Source organism: Solea solea, chromosome 13 (genome assembly GCF_958295425.1).
Source record: "Solea solea chromosome 13, fSolSol10.1, whole genome shotgun sequence".
NCBI lineage: Eukaryota > Metazoa > Chordata > Actinopteri > Pleuronectiformes > Soleidae > Solea > Solea solea.
In genome coordinates this window covers 15,196,071-15,222,742 of record NC_081146.1, presented here as the reverse complement: position 1 = coordinate 15,222,742, position 26,672 = coordinate 15,196,071, and the positions used below count along the sequence as shown (strand labels likewise).

Here is a 26,672-nt window from a genome sequence, read left to right as displayed (position 1 = left end):
TCTTCCCCGAGACAGTCCTTCTTTTGGTGTTATGGTTTAATTGGTGCTACAGCAATTATCAGATATAACAATGATTGATATAAAAGTCGCCTGATCCTACATCTTAATTTATTTAGTCTCATATTGTGTCAGTCTCTTCATTGTTCCGTGTTCTGAAGGTGGTTTTATCTAACAATGAAAACCTAACGGCTTCTGTCTTCTGCACAATAGCTGGAGCAGCGCTTGTTAAAAACAGCCAAAGAGAAGATGGAGCAGCTGAGTCGAGCTCTTAGTGGAAGTGAGTCAGCAGTCTGCCATAACAGTGACACTATTTATTATACATTTAGACACTTAGATCTTAATCTGTTCCTCTGATACTTAGCTCCGGTAAATAAAGGGAATAGAGGGAAAAAAATTGTTTCAATAATGTATTAAAAACAGTAGGTATAGTTATTATTCAATAGGCATGTCTAAGTTGCTACAAAGCTGTGCTTTGTGAATAAACTTTGCTGAGAGTCCTCTAAAACTCCATCTGTGCAGTTTTAGCCTATTTTTATAATAATTCACAACACTCTGTTGCAGTTGTGTGTGATTACAGTGGTGGCTCCTACACAAATTAATTCCACCTGCTGAAGAAATGGATGATCATGACACAGAGGCCAACAGCATTGCTTATTTGACTTGAAATTATACGTTTACTCTTCATAATTCAAATGCAGATTGTAGGTTTTATTCTCTGAAATAAAAATCAATATGGGCCTGACCATCACTATTTCTGAGTGCAAATCTAGATTCTGATTAAAGACAGAACATGTTGATAGGATTATTCTGCTTTGGCTTGTGCTTGCCAGGTATTTTGTTTTTGTTGTTCAAAATGTATATGCTTCTCATTATTATGATACATTTAATTGAGCAATTGATAATTCACTTAAGGCCTACACAGAGTACCTATTACTACACAAAGTGGTGCTTTCTTTCTGATCTGCTTAGAAGCATGTGTGATTTAGTATGAAATGAAAGCTGTAGTCTGCCAAAGTCAAGCAGATATTCATTTTGTTCTCTGAAAGTGTTTTCTTCTCTTTCCCAGGGGAAGGAGGTCCACCTGACACTACATTCATTGAAGACGCGGTCCTAGAACTGCTAAAGACTCGCCGCATCCTGAAGTGCTCTTATTCCTATGGGTTCTTTCTGGAACCTAAAAGCACAAAGAAGGAGATCTACGAGCTTATGCAGGTCTTAGTTCTACACGGGAATAAAGACAACACACACTTAGCTGCCAGTCTTATATGAGCCACTAGAGATGTGGGACTATAGCTAGCAATCTCATCATCCTCACAGTCTCTGGCAGAATCACATAATGTATTTACCTGCTGTTTTTAATGCTCAGATACTAGGCTCTCATCTGCCTAACAGATTTCTAAAAGCGTATGAAATTGATTAATTGTTTGAAGGAAAAAGTAAATTGAAGATTTTAATTTATAATAATTTGTAATTAATGAAAGGAAGTAAACAGACTAGAGCAATAACAGTAGTTCACTTAAAGGTCTACTTCTCAAGTCACTTTGTCCTCGAACAGAAGAGTCTGGCAAATGATAATATAATAAGACCTAAAGTGACATTTGAAATAGTGAATTTACACACTAAATCACTCACTTGCAAATGTTTCTTCTAAAAAAAAAAGAAGCTTTTAAACAATTCTCTCTATGTCTGTTTTTCTGTCTGTCTGTCCTCAGACGGACTTGGAGATGGTGACTGAGGACCTTGCTCAAAAAGTTAACCGGCCATACCTGCGGACACCGCGCCACAGAATCATCCGTGCTGCGTGTTTAGTGCAGCAGAAGAGGCAGGAGTTCCTTGCCTCAGTAGCCAGAGGAGTGGCCCCGAATGACTCCCCTGATGCCCCCAGACGCAGGTAACATGCGTAAATACTAGTTGCTAAAGTTGAAATGATCAGAAAAAAAGTTGTGGGTTTTAGCAGGGGAGCAGTACACATACTAGAGCATGCACATTCTCACTTGCTGCTTTTGCCCAGCTGAGGAAAGCTATGTTATGGTCTCTTATGTTATAATGGGAACTGTTAAAATATGCTTTGCTTCATTATGACACTGTGGCAGGGCAAGTTAGACCACGAGGGGCCACCACGGTCTAGAAAATTAATGGGAAACATTGTCTTTTGCTTACTTGCAGTTTCGCTGGTGGAACATGGGACTGGGAATATTTGGGCTTCGCATCACCTGAGGTAACAGAACAAAGCTTTTTATATTTCAGTAAAGGCTGGTTTGTTAAGATTTTAACTGCAATCTTTGAACTCCCACTCAAGTGTCACACAAATACAAAAATGTGCCCCTTGACACGGCCTGACAGATCATAATTCTACTTGAAACAAAAAAAAAGGTAAAACACAAAAAGCTGAATCACACTTAAGTGACTGCTCCATTTTTATACATGATTTAATTAACCCATAGTAAAAATTAGCAACAGTAGTTGACAGAGGTGCAGAGCTTTTGTTGCCCCCCTGAGGAATTCCGAGTAATTACCAAAACACTGCCAACGCCTCTGCATGACTCATGTCTAGGTGATCTCACACCACGCCAGTCAAACTGCTGAAAGTCTAGGTTTATTTTTAGCAGTGGAGTCAACTTCTACAACTTTTCGCATGTGCTTGATGTTTTCAGCCAAAGTCCAGCTGTTTGCACCCGTCTTTCTTTGCTAGCCCTATGCTGAGAAAGTGGGAGAGTCAGCCAGTGCAGCCACATGAGTATATTCATCCCTTTAGGACATGTAGTCACTGTCATTAGTGATGACACTCATGTTTGAGATTGAAAAATTGTTAAATGATGTGATTGAAGCAGTTACCTGTGATTGGAAGGGAGCCCCTGATTTGATGCTTTTAATGCAGTAGTTGCCTTGATAATATCACACTTAATCAGTTTTGATTAATTGCAGAAACTGAAATCATGATTATTACATACAACCTTACATCACCATGTATCTCTAAATCTTTAATATGCGGGTTTGACTTTGGCTGAGTTAACAGCATTGAAAAATCATGATGACCCAAAGATCAGCATGCTATTCAACACACTGGAGAAGCCAGATGGTTCAGTGTTCCCCAGTGCACACAGTTGGAATGATTAAAAGCACAGTGCTCTGGCAAACACCTTAGCAGGTTGCTCCCAATCACTGCACATTAGTAACAGACGTTTGTAGTTAACACTTACACTCATAAAACTAATGACCACATAATGGTTTGATTATTGACCTGCCTACTTTTCTTGCACTTTGTGACGCATGCACTCGATAGCAGTGCATTCGATTATACACAGCCGTAAAAAGTCTGAGTTTCTATTATTGTTAATTTACTACACTGCCGCAGCTTTCAAACATACGGGGTTTTCATCTGGAACAAATTCACTCAGTTCAACTATGCCATCACTCCTCAATATGCACATCTCACATCACACCTGAGCCTCTCAAGTTATTTTGTGCATCCATCAACAGCATAAAGCAGGTATTTGTCTATGGAAAAATTGGCCGTATCATTCTGCCAGTGTCATAAAAGGATTATGAAACTTTTTACCCTGTGCCTGCTTAGCCCCAAAGAGTGACTTATAGGTAAACTCTAGTTGGCTGAAGGTTACTCAAGGTTCAGTAAACAGCTACTTAGTATGAAAACCTGGACCTGTGTTCATTTACACCTTTTTAGTTTTCTAACTAATAGCAGCTGATTGCTGAGCTTATGTATCTTACTTGGTTGGTCACCTGCTGAGACTGGACTCAAATTCCAATGTTTTTATGTAGCATTCTACTATTCAGAAAATGTCCAATTATGTTGCATGAAATTCTTTGTCATTGCAAATCCTGTTGTTACTTGGCAAACTATAAAAACGTCTAAAGACATTAGGTTATGTGCCGTCACTATTCATTAGTCTAGACACAGTGGAAAAGTGAAGCAGCAGATTTTGACAACACTCATCTTAAATTTAATGCAAATCTGTTTACTTACTGTGCAGTGGAAGAGCATTATTGATTGTTCTGTATTGGCAAATGTCATATTCAGGCAAACATGAGGAGCATACAAGTTTACAAGCCACAAGAACAAATTTAATTAAGCCAGGCACACACTTAAAATTGCGGCTTATCTTCAAAATATAAATCAGCACTGGCTAAGGTGAGACGTTCATCTCACCTCCACCTCCCATTTCTCCGACAGGATTTAAATATCTTAAAAGCAAGCTGATATTCTATTATTGTCAAGAAATCATTTTGGACTTTGCGAAAATTCACTGTAAATGCTGGCAGATGCTGAGCATAATGCCACTGTTAACATTTTTTTTTTTTTACTTTTGTCCCCTAATTAAGAGCCTGTGTCTCTCAGCTGCAGTTGTTAATGGAAACAGCACAGTAATAATCAAAGCCTGATGACAGCACCTCACAGGCACAGCTACAGATGGTCCTCTCCATGGTTCTAACAATGCCTGCATCACTTTATAGTGGGCTATTTTTAGAGCGCTGGAAAAATGAAATGACAGACTTTTCATTATGAGACTCGATGACCTTTGCAAATGTATGAGATGATTGAACGGAGATTACAGTTGATTATCTCTGGAGGCATTGACATGCAGACATGCAAGGCGTTTCAGTTTACGTTAGGCCTTTTCTTTGTTGGTTTACGACCAACAAAGCAGCCTTGCATTCACGAGCAGTTCAAGTACAAGAACTTTGAAACCAACTAAATGTTCTTGCAAAATTATATTCGAAGATTAAGTGCACAATTTTTTGACGTTCATTTCATGTATACACTACAACCTACACATTTCACAGTGTGGGTTGGAAAAAGTATGTGAACCCTCCTCGGCTGCTGATGCCTGTGCCTTACAGGAAATACATCTCAATAGACTTCTGTTCTCACTTACTCATCTTCTACCACTTTATCCTCCACATGGTCGTGGGGGGCGCTGGTGCTAATCTCAGCTGTCCTAGGCCAAAAGGCAAGGTACACCATGGACATTTTGCCAGTCCATCACAGGGCCACATATAGAGACAAATAACCATCCACAGGTAGTTTGTTTGTGCCCAATAAAACAAACTTTCTATAATTAATTGTGTCTGGGTGCTGTAAAAGCTCTTCTTAGAGGTGAATGTAAGACCACTTAAGACCTGGATAACATTTCTGTTCATTAGTCTTCCACTCAATCATGCACTCGGCGTGAATCATGGGTCACACGGGCAAACATCATACTAATGTTCACACATACAGATCCATCTCTATCCCATCCTTGTATTACCAAAAAAGTTAAAAAAAGAGAGAGAGAGAGAGAGACGATATAAACAATCTTGGCCTTTTCAAATGATAGATGGTGTGTCAGCTTTGACAATATCCTCATAACAAATCTGATAAGGGTGTTGTTAGATGGGGTTGCCAAATTGTCCAAAAGGTTCCTTCCTGGCGATGCACAAACCTATTTTTTTAATTGCTTAAATATTAGATAACCAATTGCTGAAGGGTTCTTACTAAACAACAAACCTTGCTATGCCACAGCACCACTGGAAAAAAATGATGTGTGCACTGATGAAACGAAGGCAGAATTATATGGAAAGAACATGCAGCCCTACATTTGGCGGTGGGGGAAGAGCACTGCATACAAATATGAAGACATCCCACTGGATTCTTCCAGCATAAAATCAAGGTGGCTGTCTGCCAGCTGAAGATCAGCAAATGTTAGGTGTTGCAGGATTCCATGAACAGTTCTGTAAAAAAATAATTGTTCAAAATGTCCTCTTGAATGTCGTTATGTCTGGTCTGCATCAACAGAAGGTTGGGTTATTGCTGACCATTTATTTAATGCAAGGGATCATACGCAAAAACAAACAATCAAGAAAATAATAATTACACATGTATGTTCGTCACCAGCACTATGAATGTTTTAGGACTGTGTTCAGTATATATTTCATATATTATTTTGACTCAAAACCATATAGTTGTTTTTGGGTTAGTAGCTTAAGCAGATTGTTTAGTCCTCTTGACTGAGGAATACTCCACATTATCTTTCTTACCACTGTAACTAAACCTGGACAAAATCTGTATTTTAATGAATTCTGAGCCATGTTTTTAAAACTAGCTAGTGATTAAATATTTGATTTACTTTCACTTTTATATTTGATACGGTATTCTGCTTCCTTTGAGAGGACTTGGACTTATGCACATAGTGTTTTTCAACATTTAATCCTAGTGGTCTGGAGATAAAAGTGATTGAAGAAGTATCCAGGTGTGGATCTTGCTGGAACACAAGATTCAGACCATCCCTAAAGCAAAGTGCTGTGCTACTTGAATAGAACTTACAAGTTTTATATTCACGGATTAAAAGTTTAATCAAAGAAAGTGGGAGTCTGTATTGCTGCTGTAGAGTTTGGGACATAGTGACTGGATGAATGGCATGAGCACAGTATTTGTTGAAATGTAAATTGACTGATACTTGGTGATGCGTTTTTAAAATGTCCTTCTTTCGTTGTTTTTAAGGAGTATGCAGATTTCCAGTATAGACGGAGACATCGGCAGCGGAGGCGAGGTGACATGTCTAGTCTGCGTAGCAATACACCTGATCCTGATGACCCCAGCGACAGCATTTTAGGTACCATAGTGATTATACAACAGTCTCCCTCTGTGGATTCCTTCTGTCGTTTATTGCTGATGGACCGGGTTGTGTTTCTTTCTTTGCATTTTATTTGCACATTTAAATTCTTCATTAAAGCTACAATATGCAGGTTCAGGAAAGTAAATGTATCCTCCCTGTCCTTCACCTACACTCCTTATCATGTATGCCGTCTCAGCTAATGCATAAGTTGGGGAGCTTGCTGCAAATTAGGTATACGGACCCAGACCTTAAAAAAAAATCACACCTACTCAAGATCAACAAGCCAATATTCCAATCCATCAGTGTCATCCACCACAGTGCAGTTTTGTCTCTTTCGCTTTTAAGCCATCTAAAACATTCTGTTTTGCCAAGAAGGATTAATTGATTTCAGATAAAGATACCAAATCACTGAATATCCTGCTAAAATGCTGAATGCACATGCTCTGCGATGTTGCGGTTACCGATTTTGCTGTGTTCATTAAAATGATGATGGTTTCCCTGAACATAAAGTGCAGCTGTAAAGTTTTAGTTTAATGACAGTGATGATGATGATGATTTCTTGTTCTTCATAGACGCACAGGATATCGGAGGTGGAAGAAGACAAGGCACGCTGATGGTGAGAACACATGCTCCCATTTTTATCGCAACCCAATTTTTATCTCATAGCCGGTGAAACTTTTAAACGACTTAAGATGATGAAAAAGTTGAGCGTAAATGTAATTGAACTCATTTCTGGGGCTTTTTGTCTCTGTGGCTTGATAATGATGCCATATTTAATTTAGTTAAATCTTTTAAACAGGACATTTTTAAAAATGTAATGCATTGTATTTTTTAGACTGTTAAATTATACAAACATTGGAGGAGGAAAAAAAATCGGAGAAAATTGAGCCATTTAGTGAAATGAGGCCATAGAAGCTAATTTACAGAACTACATAGGACTATAAGGCACATTTTAATGATGGCATGTGTATGGTCACAGATTTAGCCCAAGTCTTCCTAATGTCAAAACTGAAATTATCCATTGTTGTCCCAAAACTGTTAAAATGTTATTACACTGTGCGACCAGGTGACACCCTCATTCATCATTACTGACATGAGCACTGGGCGAGGGAGACTAACTCACTATTATTCTATTGTATTTGTTGACAGCAAAAATATACAGTGTTGCCAACCGTGTCCAGTGGTGTGTCAGACTCATAAAATGTAAACAGTACAACAAAAACAATGCAGCAGCGAAGAAAGATAGGTCAATAGGTATAGATGTTACATAGCACATTTTTTGCTAAGAGGTTGTGCAGGTTTAAGTTAAACTGCAGGTTTGAAACGGCTGCAGCTATAAATGGATCATATATGCTTGGACTGATTTCAGGTACTTAAAGTCACTGACACTGTGTATTCTTCGTTTTCCCGCAGGGTCTTGGTTCCTTAGATGACGACGACCCTAACATTTTACTGGCCATTCAGCTGTCACTCCAGGACTCTGGGCTGGCAGGGAGTGGGTCCAGCCATGAGGTTCTTGCCAATGAAGCCTCACTTGGAGCCATTGGCACATCCCTGCCTTCTAGGCTTGAACAGAGTGCTCCTGGTGTGGAGGTCCTCCCCAGAGCTTCTCTGAGCAGCTCAGAACTGCTGGAGCTGGGAGATAATTTAGTGAGACTTGGCAACATCAACATCAGCAGCCAGTATTCTGCTGCTACTAGCTTAACCACCTCAGTACATCACTATGACAGTCACCATCGGGCCTATGGGGCCTCTTTGCCAATACCAATGGCTCCAGACAGTAGCTCATCAACAGGCATCTTCTCATCAAGTGACACGGTAGACTCGACTTCATGCAGCAACCACGACCAATCCTCATCCTCTGCATTAGCTGCAAACGCTAACCTGCTGGGCAACATCATGGCCTGGTTCCATGACATGAATCCTCAAAGTATCACCCTGGTTTCATCAACCTCCTCCGACACAGATTCAAACCTCGGTGCACTCCATACGGGTAGAGCCGTGTGTCCGCAAGAAGATGAGAAAGCTGGTGTTGTCCTGCCTCAGGAAGTGATGGCAGAGGTGGGTTTCTGCTCTCAGAGACTTAGTGACCTGGATGAAAGGCAAAAAGACGGCATTCTGGCTGAGAGGCCGACCCAGTTAGACCTATTGGGGCTGGACACCACATCACTACCTTACATGGCCAGTCTTGACCCAAGCGCAGACCGCCCAGCTGAGCATGGAGGCCCAAAGGTACGCCGCGTCGACACTCCGCAATGTGACTCCATCTCCGACCAGCTGCCCAGCACCAGCTCGTCTGAGTGGGAGGATCAAGTGCACCTGGTATGATTTGATTGGCTGAGATGAAAAGAAGCTTTTTTTTTTTCTTAGAAAGGCCAAAAACCACTAGATAAATAGTTTTGAGGATTGGTAGCTGTTTTGGCGGATTGTAAACAGACTGAAGAATGTGTCAGTTCATATTTGGTTGGGGACAAAGTTTTTTGACACTTGTAGTCTTTTCAGGACTGTAAAGACAGTCGTGACATCAACCAACCCACCTGGACACAATAAACTAATAAAGGAGGGAAAACATTCTGTTTCAAATTTCAATTATATATTTACTAAAATTGACTTTTGATAGAAATAAGAAAAAATAGCTTTTTCCGGAAGAGAAGGAAGCAAGGCGATCTGAGATTTAGATACTTAAGCCTTGTGCAGAATTTTTTGTTTCCCACTGGATTAAAAGCCTACTGTTTGTGTCTGAATCAGGTCTGAGGGAGATTTCCCTCTCTACATAGGGATTAATATCCAATATTCATCCTGTAGTGTAAAGATTGTTGCTCCTGCCCATATCTGCCTATATTATAGGTGCCAAACACTGACTAGCAAAAGCACAGTTTGCAGTCACCAAGTGGATTATTCAAAGAAAATTGTGCCTGTTAAATACAGTCGACTGAATGACTCAGCTAAACTTTAATGTGAAAAGTCTCTAGCCATATTTTTAAGATTGCGACTGCTTGAAATTTAAACTCCAAGCGCTGTATTGTGCTGCTTAAAACTGTAGTTTAAAGGCCATAAGGGTTTTCATAATGTGAAACACTCGCATTATTCAACGCATAAGCCACTCGGGCTCTGAACCATTTCAAGATGGACCTGACAGGGTTTTTTTCCTCTCAAAGCCTCAATCCAAGAACACTTTGAATAGGAACTGTCACAAGAGCTCCAAAAACAACAAACACTGACAGACCCAGAGGGGCTGCTCAGCATCAATCACCTCACACCTTTGTAACAACATATTCTGACATCCACTGTAGCTTATCGTAATTAATCAATTCATTAATGAATTAATGAATTAATGTTCGAGTACTGCAACTGAATGACGTGTGATGAAGTGAACAGATTTCCGTAAATAAATCAACCAACCCTAGGTCACTAATTAATCTCTTGGTCCAATGTAAGTGAAACAAAAGAAAAGCTTTGTCCTGGACTGAAGGGTAATACGTGGAGAAAAGATGAATGTGTGTTTCCTCTCACACACACACACATGAAGGGTCCCATGTTTTTGAAGCAGTTCTCTACACATTTAGAGATACAGTGCCTTTATGTCAATCACCATTATTTTATCCTTCTTTCACACATTTGTTTTTTTCTGAGTGTTAATTACACCATTTTTATAGTGTAAACAAAACAAACACCTGTTACCTTAAAAGTTGTTTTTCTCACATAAAGTTTGTAGTGTGCAAGTATGAACTCTTTGATTTTAAACAGGAAAACAAAAACACAACAAAAATAGTAGCAGGGGATGTTTTGTTTATTATAGAGGTATTAACAGTTAACACTGACTTTATATGATTTGCTATAATGGGTAACAGTGGTTAATGGCATACTTTTCAAAATCTCTTTGAAAAAACCCCCCGTTTTATTTCTTGCTTCTTTGTGCAGCAGTTTTTCTGTGGTTTAGAAAAGAAAATCACTGTATTGATTTTAGTTGACCCACTGTAAGTGTATCATGTATAGTACCTGACATACCTGAAGACACTAAAATGGAGGAAAGTTGCAATATAAGGTAGGTATTTATTTGAAATTACATTTGATCTGCTCAAGAAAAACCGAGTGTGAATAACCAATATGAAATGAATACATCAGTGTTTCATATTTTTGTACAAACTAAAGTAAACAATGTTGGGAGCCTCTTTAATTCAGCAATCAATGAACGCTTTGAGAAGCTGTGAAACTTTGGAGTGCCAAACGGTTAGATGGGCTAACTTTGTTGGTCCTGTTAATGTAAGTGGATTAAACAGAGGAGATAACACATGTTGCCCCTTTTTTGTGTAAAGACGATGCTGCGCTGAAATGGGTAAATGGAGTTTGTTCTTCCTCTAATGTCCAGGTGATTTTATTTCAAGATGGCATCTAATATTTTGTAACTCCTTTTAGGTTTTCTATTGTGAAGCAACTAATCCTTGAAATGCTATTTGCACTTTCATAGTCTATACTTGATACATTCCCTCTTTATATGAAAAAAAACAAACAACGTTTGATGTATGATGCCAATAAACTATGTGTTGAGTTTTAATGTGTGGTTTGTATACCTTTGGATGAGTCGGGTGCGTTTTGAATTGAATTGATCATTGAGATTACTATATTATACTACAGTACATCAGTAATTTCACACAGCAACCAGTGCGATCTATGGGAGTGTTAAAGTGGCGCGATTCTGTTTTCTAGAATCTGATTAGAAATTAGAAAAGCTGAAAACGTCCAGACCACAGGGAGTCTGAGCTACTTTCTGATTGTTTCTAATTCAGATTCTTGTTTAAGGAACACTGGTCAAATTCAACAGGAATGAATATTGAATGCACTAAAGTACAATGTTTGTAGAAATGTAACTATGGTATAATATTAACATCTCAAAAAGCACTTTTAAAACAAAACATGAACACACACTGTATTGTACCGTATTATAGCAGAACATACGTTTCTGTATCTTGACTGCACCCTCCTGTCTTTAAATACGAAGGTCCCTTCCAGCACACTGTTGTCTGCATCAGCGGCAGAGGCCGATGAGCTGCAGCAGCAGCAAGAACATAGTGACAATGTCCAAATAGAGGTTCAGAGCTGCGAACACATACTCCTCAGGAGACACTTCATACTTTCTGTGTTTCCCACCCAGGATAAGCTGTGTATCAAACACCAAGTACTGCAGGAGAAACAGAGAGATGAAACACTTCAGCGCGACCAACGCTGACGTCTGAAGTCAGATGACAGAGCAACGGTTACAGAATCGAAAGTAAACACGGGCAGTAGTCCTTATCTCTCAGAGCGGCAAGTGTGCCGATAAACGGCCCCATATGAAATGATAGTGAGAGCTGTGCAGCTCAGAGTAAGATGTGACTGCCGTCTGACGGCCTGCTCATCTCTGTGTGTCGCCGCTGTTTGTTCCACCAGCTGATGAGATGGGTCACAACATTTACTGTTAGTGCCACAGGCACACAGAGAGATTGCTGTGAAAATGAAGCCCACCGCTGTTAAGCGCTGCATAATTGAAATTAAAGGGCACAAGGACATCACAGTCTCTGTGTTGATACTAACCACTGTGACAAACAGTGGTAGCAGGCCGCTCAGCCCTGGGATCAAATCTTACATCACACATACACTCACTTGACATTAAAACTTCTTCGGTGGCGCTTTCTTTCATTTCAAAAGGTCATTTTCACTGGGTTCTCATTTCGACCACTTGTGCAGAATATTCTGTCAGGAAACAGTGTACTTACTAATGAAAACAGCAGGGTTCCCAGGCAGGCATATAATATGTAGAGATACTGTTGAAAGAAGTAAACATAGGTTTATTCAGCAACACGCGTGCGGATTTGAGATTATTGTCAACAGGAACATCCATTCAAGAAAACCCTTTTTTGGTATTTTCTATCTTACTGATGTCTGCTGCAGATACTTTTTGTCTCATCCATTAACTCCACAGATGGAAAAAAATGTGCACACTTAAATCCCTTTTTCCATTTTAGTAAATATGATGGTAAAGGCTGATAAACAGTGACCAGAATATCCTTCAAGATGGCAGAGTTTATTTTCTGTTCCAGTTCATGTGTCACATACGGCAGATTAAAATCAGTGGAGTGCTTAGTCTTGTAAATTTGCCGCTTAGGGCCGTCACAGTAAACAATGTAGCAATGTACATTCAAATGCATCAGTCTGAGATCAGTGCAACTCCTGATAGGGTTTGAATGTGTACGCTCTCTCCTTTATAAGCTGCTCAGCTCACAGGTCAGTGCCACTACATCCTAGGAATAAAAGCAAGGAGGCTGTGTGTGCCATTAACCACATGATGCTGCGGTGCATTTTTAAAGCCATTCTCACTGTAAACACACTGGCTGCTTGATTTACCTGCGATCGGAGAATTGCACAAAGCAATGCAAAGGAGAAGAGGGTCCAGGCAAACACCCACAAGCTCCCGTATGCTGCAGTGAAGTCCCACTGTTGCCAGAAAGGGGGGAGAAGAGAGCAACACTGAATGTGATGAGCCGCTCAAACAGAAAACTGTAGACGGAACATTTAAACTCATCACTGCCATGAGAGCCGGGGCGCTCAAGGTCGTCTGCATTGCAGCTGAGCTGAGGCACGGCAGTTTACTCAATGATTGAGACATATTGCCGCTTAACACGCAAGAATATCCTAATGATTCTGGATACAAAGCTCCCGGATAATTAATCAACAAGATGCAACGCAGGCATATGTGAGCGGAGGTAGTTTTTGTGGCCTGCGTGACCTTCTCACATTGACTGAAAAGAGAAACATGAACAGTGATTACCTGAGGAAATGCTGCGAGACATTTATATGGTGACAGAAACAAACAAAAAGACTCACACGAGACTGCACAGTGGAAACTGCAAAGCAAAAAGGTGCTGGAGACAGCACCTACTACAGAGTTAGAAGATATAAACTTAATGTACACTCAACCAGTAAAACTATATTTATTATGGCCTCAGGGTCTATTTATGTCATAGTGTTATCTTAAATATGCAGGCTATTAAGCCCAAATGCATATGCCTCCCTGCTACAGACGAATAATGAGCAACAAGCATTTAACACCTAATATATTCCAGCGTAATCATTAGACACCTGCTCACTTGATTTATCAAATCTTAGCAGAAGGAATAAAACTCTGCAGCCATAAGTGGCAAAATGTGTGAAACTGCATTTAGAAGCAGTTGCAGGGACTTACAACTAAATTTGAATTTGGCCACAATTATTTGTCTTTTTTTTCCCTAACTTTTGTTGTGAATATGAGCCAATTTATAGGCTTCTCTTTCTGTCATGAAATGGCTGCATAGTCTTTTTTCAAACAGTCCTCTCACAAACACAACATTCATACTTCTATGCCAAGAAGCTGGGATTGATTTATGGGATTATATTGTGGACTGCTCTCAGTTCTGTAGCCATTCTGTCTGTGTTGATACTGATGAGATGATTCACTCAGTATGTCATTAACCAGCCTGTTAAAACCCAGTAAATTCTTAAATCCCGAAAACAAAAAGCAGTAATGAATAATGAGACTTCTAATTGCAACTAAAATAAACTAAATAGATTAACACTATACACAACTTTTATCCAGTTGTTCACTTCAGTTTCTGTGTTTTAGATGCGATCAAGAAATGAATTGTTTTGTCTTTATATGACTGCACAAAACACACCAGAAATAATAATACATGTTATTTATAAAGCACCTTTAAAGACACTTAACAGAAAATAAAATAAATGACCTTGTAAACAGTAAATACAGTTTATATCTGCATACAGACAAGAATGGAAGAGGAAGGGAATTTAAATAAGTAATCTAGGCTGTAAAGTCAACATTTATAGTCGCAGCCTCGGGCAGTGTGACAGTCGGCCACGTCAGGGTTTAACTCTGTCCCACCACTGAACATCAGGAATTAACCTCGTCGCCAAATAGACTGATCTCAGCAGTAATCACAGTTTTGCCCGGACAGCAGACCCATCAGAGTTGAAACCACTGCTGATGACTGCATGTCGACAGCTCGGCTCAAACACAGCTCAATATATACAGCAAAGCAGCTGCACTATATGGAATTTCCCTTTTGTGTGACAGGTGTTACCTTTGACTGCATAGCAAACACACTCAAGGCAAAGGACACCAGCGCTGTTGCCCCCACTGCCCACAGAACTGCTTCAGCGTCAAAGAACCTGCAGACGGAAATCAGATCAAATCAGGAAATAGCACAAAAGTACCTCATAGTATAAGGTAAAGAAGATTCATGAACTGTGGGCTTTTCTTTCATCTCAAAGGTTTCTTTCTTGTAAGAAATGTTCTTGTTTTTCATTTAATAGTCTGTATTATACAGTATGTTTCAACTAGAGCCACCTCCAGTGGATATGCACTACATTATGCATTTCCTAAGTTCATTTCAGATTAGCTCCAGCTTCAGTTATGGCAATATCCCATAAATATGATAATTCCAATGCAGTATTGATAGTCAGGCCTCAGATGATGAGTGACATGCTTGTAAAAAAAAAAAGACTCTCGGATGGAAAAGGCAACTTATGTTAACAGGCTCCGGAACAGCAAGATTGGCTCTGAAACACTTGTGATGCTCCTGATTTATCTTCCGCTGGATCCAGCAAAATATAACTCCATGTGCTGCCACCAGCTGATCAGGTTTGATGGCTTCATCGCCCGACATGAACATACTATCCAATACGAGACAACATGCGTCAGCATGCGCTTCACGGGATTCATCCCTGGAAACAAACACTCACACTGTCACAGATCCGAGCATCAGGCCCTCTGCGATAGTCTGAGAGAAGGTGAGAGAAATAGATAAGAGGAGAGCGGGTGAGTGAAATGGAAAGTAAACACAAAAGTAAAAAAAAACAAACCCACAACAACAAAAACAAACTGTGAAATAGAGCAGGTGCAGTGGGGGTTTAATTTGATGCCTGGCTGGTACCGCTTCTACTCACAAACAGGCCCAGAGCAATGAAATTGAGGGGGACTTGACGACGGAGGTTGTCACAGCAGGACAAGGCCACGATGAGCACCGTCACCACTGCCCTATTTCACACAGAATATAGAGTGTATCGTAAATAGCAAATAAACAGACCTTCAACCGGGGGAAAAAAAAAAACAAAACACGGTGTGTTCAATATGTGAATTCACTGAGTGCATTATTTATGCAGCTGGGGTTCAGACCAGAGAGTGACAGTTTGTAATATACCTCTCTGGATTTCATGAGCAATAAATTCATTCAGGTAACTCATCAAAAAAAGAAAGAAAAAGAGATTAGTTCATTGTCAAACTGCGTGCAATGTCGAGACAATGGAACTTACAACATGGTGTAGCAGAACCAGTAGGTGTCCAGTGCCCATATCCTGAGAGTGTCCCTGTTATTGCATAAGGAAAAGCAAGAGTGGGAGTGTTTAATAGAGGCGCCATTCATTTGATAGAGGCAAGAGAATGATTTTATTAAATATTAACAGAGGAGGGAGCATTGTGCACATGGGAGCGGAATACAATTTATGAAAAGAAATTACAGTAGCGACGTTCGACCACATCTATTATACAAAACATATAAAGCTCTCACACTATTGCCAGTGAAAAAATATATGGAAGAAATGCTCTTTTATTCTCTAGCAGCTTGTCTGGATGTGCAGGTTTATGCTGATTTGTGCAGTTTGTGGGGACAACTGTGGTTGTAACGGCGCTTAAATGATGTTGATACACACTACACTGGTGGAGAGATGGATGGGTGTCTGTCATGGATTCTTAAAGAGTGTAGCTTCTTTGTGTGATGGTACCTCACCAATATAGAAAAGCACAGATGATCCCGACTGTCACCAGCAGCTGAATCATCAAGGTCAAGTAGACTTTCCTTATGAAACCTGTTCAGAAAAAAACACAACATAGGTAGTCGGGCTCACGAAGACATGATCGACAGTGAGGGAAACAGAAAGGAGAAAGGATGACAAAAGAAATTCTGCCACAGTGCGGCTGACAGGCAGGTGGGGTTGTTTATGCTGCAGCAGTTTTCAAAAATGTTTATTTTCACCCAATCTGCATTCCATCCTCTCATTTAAAATGATTTTGGTTTTTTTTGCTGTGTGAGAGGAGGAGAGGAGCGGAGGCTGGATACTGCACAGACCAGGGAACAATTTTCAATTACAAATCAATCCAGAGAAAACACTGCAAAGCAAATAAGGGAGTAAATATTGTTGATCCCCTTTCGGCTGTGATCATGCTTTCTCTCTCTCTCTCTCTCTCTCCCTCCCTCCGTCCATTCCTCCCGTCTTTTCACCTCTTCGTATGGCAGCGTCACTGAAACCGCTCTCCTCTAAGCCATGGCTGTAGACAGGTGGAGCTTGTCCATACTGCTGGTTCTCTCCAGCTGCTCCAACATCCTCAGGATGGATCATGTTATCATATGTGCCGGGAGGAGTGATCACTGCAACGTTCCCTCCCCCCACCTGCTCATGAAAAAACAAACAAACAACTGCACAAACTACATTTCTAAACAAAAAAAAAACAAAACAAAAAAACAAAAACAGAAAGTCACACAAACACTGGTGTTTCTTTTTAAACAATAAATATCTAATCTATGCAAAATTCAAATGCAAACAGTATCTGTGGACATTTTGATGATTAAGGTTTTAAAATGATCAAAGCTTTTATGTGTTCCATAAAAACCATGTGACTACCTTCCATAATAATAAAACTAGTCTGATATTAATATTAACCTGATAGCTCACTCCCGTGTAAGAGTTCTGTCCATAGTCCTGAGGGTTGGGCTGAGGCTCACCCCATCCATATTCACCATTACGGCTGCCTTTAGTTTGGTCCATTCCACAGACAACTTTCAGATGCTTTAATCAACCAAGGGACAAAACTGACAGAAAAGACAAACAAGCAAATTTAAGGTCATGGCCAAAACACAAAAGCATCCTTTTGAATAGTGCCAGTGCTTTAATCAGTGATATTAAATGCGCAAATGGGGCCAATGTCAGTGCGAAACAAATAATGGATAATTACAAAATGATGCATCATACAAACATGGACAGCCATCCATGACTATCATCCTTAATTATATCCTAGAGCCTCCTTTTAATGGTGCTGTGTGTATATTAAATGGCCAAATAGGTTGTGGTTAATTGATCTCGGAGGAAATTCACTTGTCATCCGGAGTGACAGACAGAAAACCCAGGGATATATTATATATTCATACGTTATTTATTAAAGACATGGCATTTTTCCCATTAATTACAATAAGCGACAAAGGCTACAGTAAAACAACACACTACACTAACTGTACATAGGAAACCAACAAAAGAGACATTTATAATCGATATTAATACATTTCCTATCAGTCCTATTAGTGATTAATCTCGACCTGGAGTGGACTTTGTTTCCGTGTACTAGGCTTGAAAATCACGTTGGACAAAATAATGAATGAAACCCTTTCACAAGTCCACCTAATGTTTGTCTAGTACTTAAAAAAGGGCGATCAACTGCTGTTTGACTTCAGGTCTGTTCATATAAATCAAAATTACAGCTCTAATCCACTATGATGCGTCTTACCTTTGCGGTGGCAGCGAGAAATGTGCTCTGCTATTCTTCCTGTAGTGTTGGTTCCCCTTCAGGGCAAAGTCTACCTGCTATCAGCTCGTTCCCACAGAGACAGGACTTTAGCTCTAGGGGGAAAGGATGTATCCCTCATTAGGCTCAATGGGATATTCAGATGAAGTTTTTAAATGTCATTAAAACCAACCAGGCTGCCACTTTGTCTTCACATTCTTCTTTCACCAACACGGATGCAGACACAGGCCACAGGATAAGTCATTAGTCGTGCTCTTACATGCTTCAACAAAGGTACAGTATGTTAGTTTCAATTCCACATTATGGCACACCATTAGCCTGCTGTCCAGCATGCAGAGTGTGTGTGTGTGTGTGTGTGTGTGTGTGTGTGTGTGTGTGTGTGTGTGTGTGTACAGAAACTCCCGCTGTGCTAAGAGCAAAAAGGTGAGTGTAGTACAATGGCACCCTGTGAAATCCTGGGAGTCACGTGACTTGGTTCTGGCTCACCGTGGTTACACACTGATAGTGGGAAGCGTCACGTGACAAAGAGACGAATGTAAGATCAATCGCGCTACACAAAGCAATTAAGGATTTAGCTGGAGACACGGGAACATGCTCATTCAAGACAAGTCAAGTCAAGTACAGTTCTCTTTGTACCATCGACACGCCTGACGATAAAATGACCTGTGTGATCGAGAACCGTCAAAGAAATGCTGTTATACATGCAGGAGTGTAGGTCAATACAGTGTGTGATTGACAAACGGGGAAGTCCAGTGTGAAGCTTGAGCCGTGCTTCAATTTCTAGCCTTATACCAAGCGATATTTGCGCGAGATCCATGGTTCTCAAACTGGGGTATGTGTACCACCAGTGGTACACGAGCTTCCCGTGGTGGTACTTGGGAGGAAAATCAGGAATACTGTTCTGATATACCAGTGATTATTATGTGATTGGAGTGGAGCCGGCGTGCGTAGAATATGAAACAAATAACAAAATAATTATAATGAATGAAATAATAATAATTAGAGTGACCTTATCTCTCGCTCCATCTTAATCTAATTTCACTATAGCAGTGTCTGACGTATATGTGAGGAAGAGGAGAGAGCAAATGATCTTATCGGGAATAAATCTGCCTCCTGTGAAAAGCCCTTAGCTGACTTTGCTCGGCCTATTTACACCACTGTATTTTAATGTTGGTGATAATGGTGTCACTTCAAGGGCTCAATGTTTTGTCAGATGGCTCTTGGTATGAAAAGGTTTGAGAACCACTGCGTCTACATGACATTTCAGCCTCCTCCTGAGTTTAAACACACGGCAGCGTTGGCGCTTGATTTGAAAGACTGTGAATCTGCAAAATCAAAATGATTGAATCCTTATATAAAGGTGAGCTTTGTGGTATATTGGCAATAAAAATATTCATAATTCTCTGGGTCATTGCACATCACACACACAACAATTTCTTCTGGGTTCTCACAGACACTATTTATACATCAAGCTAACACTAGGGGGCACTGGTCTCCTGTGCTTCTACTAATTGCAGTGATTCACTTGTGACTCTCCCTCCTTCTCACAGAGCCACCTCCACCCACCAGCAGCACCGAGTCCTACAGAGAGCTGCATGCCTCTTCGCAGCAAATCCTTCCTTTCTTTCACTCACATGTGACGTGTGGTGATTTTGTTTCTTTTAAAGTGTTGCTAAAACTAAAGGGGAACACGATTGTGGGGAATGCGATATGCGAGGGGAAAAAAACCCAAAACAGAACCACATTTAAGGCACAGAGAGCGTTTCTGTCACAAATTCATTCCTCTCTCTCCTCTGACTGCTGTGTCAACATGGGCCGGATTTACATTGAATGTTCAAATCTGATGAGCTCGCTCTCACCTACTCATGAGATCCAAGTCGGATTTGAACGGGTCGCACAACAAACAGAGTCGCATTTGAGCAGGCAGTTGAAATCCAGCCTGTGTTGACATACCAATCAGTGTGGAGCCCAGTGTGAGGCCGCATTTACCAGATCTGATTGCCTCAGCGTTGTCCAAACAGGAGCAACACATGAGGCTGAAGCCACATGGAGCCGAATGTGTGCAGAGTGGCAAGTTTCTTCCAGACAGACGGACGGACTCACCAGCCACTCAATTAGGAACACTTCTTCAACTGCAAATATCTAATCAGTCCATCACATGGCAGCTTTGAGCATAAGACTTAAGACCACTGTACACACAGACATATCCTAGGTTAAGACCACACCAGGTGCATCTACTTGGCTGTGAGTATGGACGAATGTATGGACGCACAGACTTTGACAGCTCTGTTCTGTCAGACTGCTACGACGCTCCTTGGAGCTTTTGGGGAGTGAGGATCCCAGAGGGAAGTGCTCTGGTGTCAGTGGGGAAGGAGGGATGTAGTCATCATGCGAGTCTCTCTTCTCCGCCGCATACAGCTGTGAATTACTGCTTACTGGCCATCCAGGCCACTATAAGATTTATTTGGAGAACTGAAATGTTGGTGTATGTGACCTCACAGAGCCCCAGCGCAGGTCCGGAGGTCTGTGTCACTGGATGCCTCTTCATCTCTAATTTACGGCCCTCCTGGAGCTGCTAATGCTGCTAATGTATGATGAATTTCTGCAGGATGTATGGCTGATGGGAGAGCTTGGCAATGGCTTTCACTGCACAGAGGGACTGCATGTGGTACTGTAAATAATGATTAGGCCTGTGCTGTGTTCTACTTAATACTATCAGCTAGCACAGCTGTGTCGAGTAAGGAATGTTGTTTCAGGGAAATTAACAATCTTGCCACAACATTTGGACTTTCTGTGAAGGCCAAATCAGTGTTGCGTTGGTTTCCACATTGACTCGCATTATTTTTGTTTGCAAATGAATTTGATACAATGGCGCAACTCCACTCAGTAACTCAGTGGACATAATTAAGCGAATAAATAAGCGTTATCCATAGTTGATTTAATATAATGCACCAGTGTAGCAACGAGCACAAAACTGCAGACGACTTCATCCTTATTAGCTTTTACATTAGCTGTGTCCATGGTGAGCACTCCATTACTGCATTATAAATAATCTCAGAGAAACTTCTGTCTAAATACATTTAAAATGGAGCATTATTGATTGTAATGGACTGTGCTAGAGAGAAACCTAAACTACAGACAATGAAATGTTTGCTAATGAATGTTCATCTGGTGCTACAGTTTGTGTCGAGTAAAGTAATTTACAGTGACATAAAAAAAAAAGTTGTTTTTCTTTTTTACCAAAACTCTGGAAATCTTATTCGTATAAGAGGGTGATGGTGGGAGCCGGAGTCAGTCCAAGCTGACATTGGGAGAAGGGCACGGTAAACCTGGCTCATCAGCCTCTGAAAGGACCAACACACGGATACACACACTCACATTCACAGTTCTGGTCAATTTAGAGTCTCTTAAAGTAATGTTTCCATCAAATTCAATTAATATTTCACCCCAGATATGCTGCCACTCCACTATTTTCTACCATCCTAAAAAATAAACCCAACAAAAGTATATATCAAAGTAGTTTTGACTAGATTAAGACCAAACACGTCCTCTGACAAGAATCACACATTGTTTAAAATCATATCTGTTACTTGCACAGCTCGTTGTTTCCAAAGAGACTGTTTTGTGTAAAAGGGATGTTGCTATGTTTTTTTTTAATTTATTTATTCAATGTATTTTCTTGTTCTTATTTGAGTGTTTTGTGTGGGTTTTATTTACACATGAATTATATGCAGCACATATAAAAACTTCTAATAAATGTGGTAATTCAGTGGTTGGAGTTTCAATTTAGAAACATGGTGTCAGAGCCCCGTGTTTCTAAATTGAAACTCATAGTATTACATCTTTGCTCTATCCGAGTCGACATTCAATCCACATTTTTTTTTCCTCCTTGCGAAAGGTGGAATTTATTTAGTCTACAAAAAATGTGTGATGTGATCATCACAGATGGAGCAGAAGAAATTCTGATTGCCCACATTCCTGACGATGTAAGGATGCTGAGTTTGGGATGTTGGGGCTTACTCACAGTGGAGTGGAGTGTCATGATTCTGCGAAAAGATTGAGGGAAAGTCTCTTCAAAGCCATGGGTGCATGCTGCCAGGTCAAATATAGGTGGAGGCTCTATGAATTCCCTGAGGGACGAGAGCATTTGTTGCCATGGAAAAGTTTCCATATACGTATATATTAAAGCAAACACTGAGATTTCATGAGGAAAATGCTTCACAACAGGAGTCAAATTAATGATGATTAGTATGTGAGGCAGCACCTGAGTGAAAATAATACATCCATCATAACGTTTCTGTATATAAGGCTCATACAAAATTATTTATCAAGAAAAGCAGAGTCTGAGATCTCTTCTCAAAACTGGCAGCTGATAAAGGCATTATGACTAAAGCCATTGTGAAAGACAACAAGCAGCCCAAGGACAGATGGATGTCTCATCTGGAGAGGTCGTGCAGCCATTTGCTGTCAGATGCTCCCTGTCAAAAAGTGAAGGCGGAGAAGATTCCGGTTTGGGTCTTTTCTTTCCTGACAGAATTTATATAAACGGAGAAAATGGATTTCACATAAGCCATGACAACCATCGAACAATAACTGACAGTGGCATTTCAACACTGTTATGGTGCTGACAAGAGGAACCGCTGCTGCCACAATCCAGTGGTCAAAGTCAGCCTGTGCCTCTTCCCTGGGCTTTATGACACAGCTCGCTTGGTTTATAAACTCAATTAGAGAAGCTGGAGTATCGAGAACATCATTTGCAGAGTACTGCTGCTGAATGGGGGAAAAACCTGCGGCGAGGGTTCCTTTTTATTTCCTCTATGTTGTGGGACAATTCTGTCAGAATCTGTCTCGCCCATTTAAAAATATGAATCATACAGAATTAATCATATTTTGCCTCATAACATGAGTGCATGCAGAGAGTTGAGATCTAGTTTGTCTTTGTATTCGAACGACACCTTCCACGCGATCGGTAAACTGGTTTGAGCTTTTGTTCTCTCCGTGTCAAACTCTGCAGCAGCCGAATTCACCCGCTTTCCTAATCGCATCATTATGACTGATGGAGTCGAAAGTAACTACCGTCTATTGGAAAAAAAACAAAAAAAAGAAACATGAGTATGAATTGTTGTTTTCTGTTGTATATAAAACAAAACAAAAGAACAGCAGATAAATCAGTTGACATGTCAGCGTGCGGTGTTGCAATTTTAATGGAGTGGTGGAGGTTGGAAACCCATTAAGATTCATCCTGTGGGAAACTCAACTATTGTCAGCAATGCTCATTCAAGTCAGGCTATTTTTAAATCAGAAGACACGAATGTTTGGAAGCTTGGAAATGCTGCCCTCATTTTCTTTGGCAATTAATATGGACAGTATATTTCATGGCTAACAGTTCCAGACATAACTCTTTAAATCCAGGACATATGTAGGGATTTTTAAGAGCGGTTACCTAAGCTGCAGCACGAGGTAAAGCACCGCAGTGCCGTTTCCTCAGTCTCGTTCCGACTTAGAGTGATCACGCTGACTTATTACTCCCCTGACATGAGTTTAAACGAGGAACTATTTTTGATGCACCCTTCAGCTGCCTCTTTGATTTGCATGTACTGGCTACAACACACCACAGTGCGTGTCAGGTGTGCTTCTCTGGGACTGGGGGGTCGGCATCAACGCAGAAAAGAAAGGCAGGATGAACGCACGAAATGACAAGGAGGGTTTGGTGTTTTGTAGCAGAGCAGAGGATAAAGGCAAGTTCAGCCACGGAGCAGCTTCAGCTTTTAGATTTACCTTTTTGTACCAGCAGCATTGTGCTGACTGTGAGGGAACAAAGCCATGGGCCCCTGCAGCGCCGGGGAGAAAAAAACTTTACTTCATGTTCTATCACGTCCAATAGTGACAATAAAAAAACAAATATATAACTGCTTATGCCCAGCTGCTTATGTGGTATCTCATATTAGCTATGGTATAAAGATGTGAGTGTGTGTGTACATATATATGCTGTATATGCAAAATTAGCCTCATATAGTTTAGCTGAGTTTGTAGAAGAGAATTTAACAGTGGAGAGCATCAGAGTTTTCTGACTATAAAATCACTTCAGAGTGACTCTTTTGACTTTTATGAGGCCTTAGTTTTGTAAATCATTGGGAAATGATACAAACTTGGCCATGTGATTGGGAACAAGGAAAGGACAAGATGTGACTAACTAAATCATTCTTTCCCTGACAATTTTGTTTCTGAGTTGACATAGACGTGTAAGCCAAGAGGAATCCAAGGATTCAGATTTAAAGGACCGCTGTAAGTCAATACAAGGCACCATTTCATTTCATTTCGATTGCGAGGAGATAAGACATGTTCTTACAGTGTTGCTCTGGTCTGAGCAGCCAGTTCAATATTAGTTAACAATGAGCCAAAAAGAGGTGGCAACAAACTGCAGGGCCATCCATCACACAAGGGAATACAGCCGCCTCCACGCTCTCCGTTTCATGAATTATGTCGCATTCAAGCACCACGGTACAAAGCCGCCATGTGAACAGCGAGAACACAATAGCGAGTCTTTTATAGCACAAAGCTGATTCAGAAATTTCTCGTAAACCGACATTATCCACAATGCTGAGGGGAACTTTAATCCCAGAATACAGCTGGGCTGCTGTGCTTTGTGCTATATTTGACCGCGTCTGTGTAGGAGGCCGCACAAGCCCGTATATCCAGTGATCCTTGACACCGAAATTGCACGTCACCTTTAATAGCTTCTCACTTATCACTGCTGGTGACTTTTCTTCCGACTGAGTCTTAGTCAAGTTCGCTCCGGAGCGCAGAGAAGAAAGTACTGACTAAATACAGGTTCAAGAAAGACAAGTGGTGATCTGAGAAAATGCACCGAAAAGTAATTGTGGTCTCATGCAAATCTCAGCACAGCCACTTGTTGTTTCCTGTACTCTCTGTAAAGGACAACTTAACCTGCCCCGTTGAGGAGGCGGAGCAGACTCTCCTGTAGTTCCATCAGCGGCAGGAGACTATGCGATTATTCCCCACGGGATAAAAGTGCTCAATCATATACTTGCACAGCATCAATGTGGCAGTGGCACACTTTTCCCACCCCTTCACTTTTATGCTAAAATGAGTTCCACTTCATGCAGAGCATGCATGATAACAAATCCAAAATGTCAACAACGCATGATTTATAATCCAGTCTTCCGCTGACAGGTTGTATATCATTGGCCAAACATTTCATTGACAAGATTAAATGTCACACATTCATTCGTGGCTCGTGACTGCAGCTTTGCCCTCCCTTCATGTGTTAATCGAAACCCTGATGCACATGTATTCTGATCACCGCCCAGAGTCTCCATCATCCTCAAAGTGTGTCCTAATGAGGCAGGAACTTCACGCAGGTCGCTAAAGTGCTGTTCGTTAAAAGAAAAAACAAGACAAGGCAGAACAAAAGAGAGTTGAATGGGACATAGAAAAAAAAAAAAAACAAGCTTCAAACGGATGCTCTTTCTGTTCCATCTGTGTATAAATGTTGACAATCAGATCTTTTGCTTTGCTTTCATCTTTGTGACAGTCTTTTCAAAATACAAGTCCAAGAATCCAGAGGAGAGCAGAGACGTTGTCCCTCAATGAAATATTACATGTGCTTTCTCAGCGATGATGTCCAATTATTGTCTCACAAACAGGAGTGATCAAAAGCAGGGCCCCGGTCATCTGCTATCGAGCTTCTTTTCACCAGATTTTCCTGTGGGGGATTTTCGAGCGGTGTAGCAATTGTTTCATAACGGCTGTGTCTCTAAAAATAACGCGCTGAGTGTCTTTTTAAAACCACACCCACGTCCTTCACAAGGCACATCCTCCACACAGTGGAGCATGTTACGAGCCTCAGTGTGACGTCTCAGGGATTCGTCTTGTGGGAGAAATGACTTACTGGAGTGAAGTATGCCGGCCGCGTGACAGACGTGACCGGCTGGTCGAAAGCATGTTTTTCAAAAGAACAAGAAAAAAAAAAAAAAAAAGAACTCTTGTGTGCAGCTGCTTTTTTTTCTCCCCCACATCCCACTGAATGTGAGTCCTTCAGGAGAATGTCACAACAAGGCATTAGAAAGTAATTTAGAGAATTTCCACAATTAATCGCCAGAGACAGGGGTGGGTGGTGGGTGGTGCTATTAAACCGGACACCCTATGAGCAATTAGATTAAAGATGGCATGTGCCAAGAACAAGTTTCACAGTAGGTTGGTGTATATCGTATGGATCAGGCTCAAGGCTCTAATTCCACTCGGGTATTCTCTGATTGAAAGAGTGGATAAAGAGCTACGAGCAGGTGGCATTTCTACATATTTTCCAGTGCTCTTTAGTTAACGTTAGGATCTAATCAACCATTTAGCCTAGAGCCGTCTCTTCATGTTTAGCCATTATTTATTGTAGATTTAATGTGTATCATCTGTACGTACTCGGAATAGATTTCCAACAA

At 40.8% G+C, this 26,672-nt stretch overlaps 2 protein-coding genes across 3 annotated transcripts in view; one reads left to right on the top strand and one right to left on the bottom strand.

Moving 5' to 3' along the window:
* The window catches only part of LOC131471125 (ankyrin repeat and IBR domain-containing protein 1-like), a 31,206-nt gene extending 20,037 nt beyond the window's left edge, over nucleotides 1-11,169 (top strand). For both annotated transcript variants that reach the window (XM_058647454.1, XM_058647455.1), the window contains exons 14-20: nucleotides 211-277; nucleotides 1,067-1,212; nucleotides 1,713-1,891; nucleotides 2,167-2,218; nucleotides 6,500-6,611; nucleotides 7,187-7,230; nucleotides 8,028-11,169. In XM_058647454.1, the coding sequence (XP_058503437.1) occupies nucleotides 211-277; nucleotides 1,067-1,212; nucleotides 1,713-1,891; nucleotides 2,167-2,218; nucleotides 6,500-6,611; nucleotides 7,187-7,230; nucleotides 8,028-8,942 (1,515 nt within the window). In that variant the 3' untranslated portion in view covers nucleotides 8,943-11,169. The remainder of the gene's footprint in view (nucleotides 1-210; nucleotides 278-1,066; nucleotides 1,213-1,712; nucleotides 1,892-2,166; nucleotides 2,219-6,499; nucleotides 6,612-7,186; nucleotides 7,231-8,027) is intronic.
* On the bottom strand, nucleotides 11,156-18,485 carry zgc:110410 (uncharacterized protein LOC553618 homolog). The gene is made up of 12 exons (XM_058647457.1): nucleotides 18,389-18,485; nucleotides 18,199-18,311; nucleotides 17,361-17,509; nucleotides 16,922-17,090; nucleotides 16,430-16,508; nucleotides 15,957-16,010; nucleotides 15,591-15,681; nucleotides 15,387-15,424; nucleotides 14,726-14,813; nucleotides 12,996-13,085; nucleotides 12,368-12,415; nucleotides 11,156-11,793 (listed from the first exon to the last, which is right to left on the bottom strand). The coding sequence occupies exons 3-12, from the start codon at nucleotides 17,463-17,465 to the stop codon at nucleotides 11,641-11,643; spliced, it is 915 nt and encodes a 304-aa protein (XP_058503440.1). The 5' UTR covers nucleotides 17,466-17,509; nucleotides 18,199-18,311; nucleotides 18,389-18,485; the 3' UTR covers nucleotides 11,156-11,640.
* Nucleotides 18,486-26,672: the final 8,187 nt, after the last annotated feature.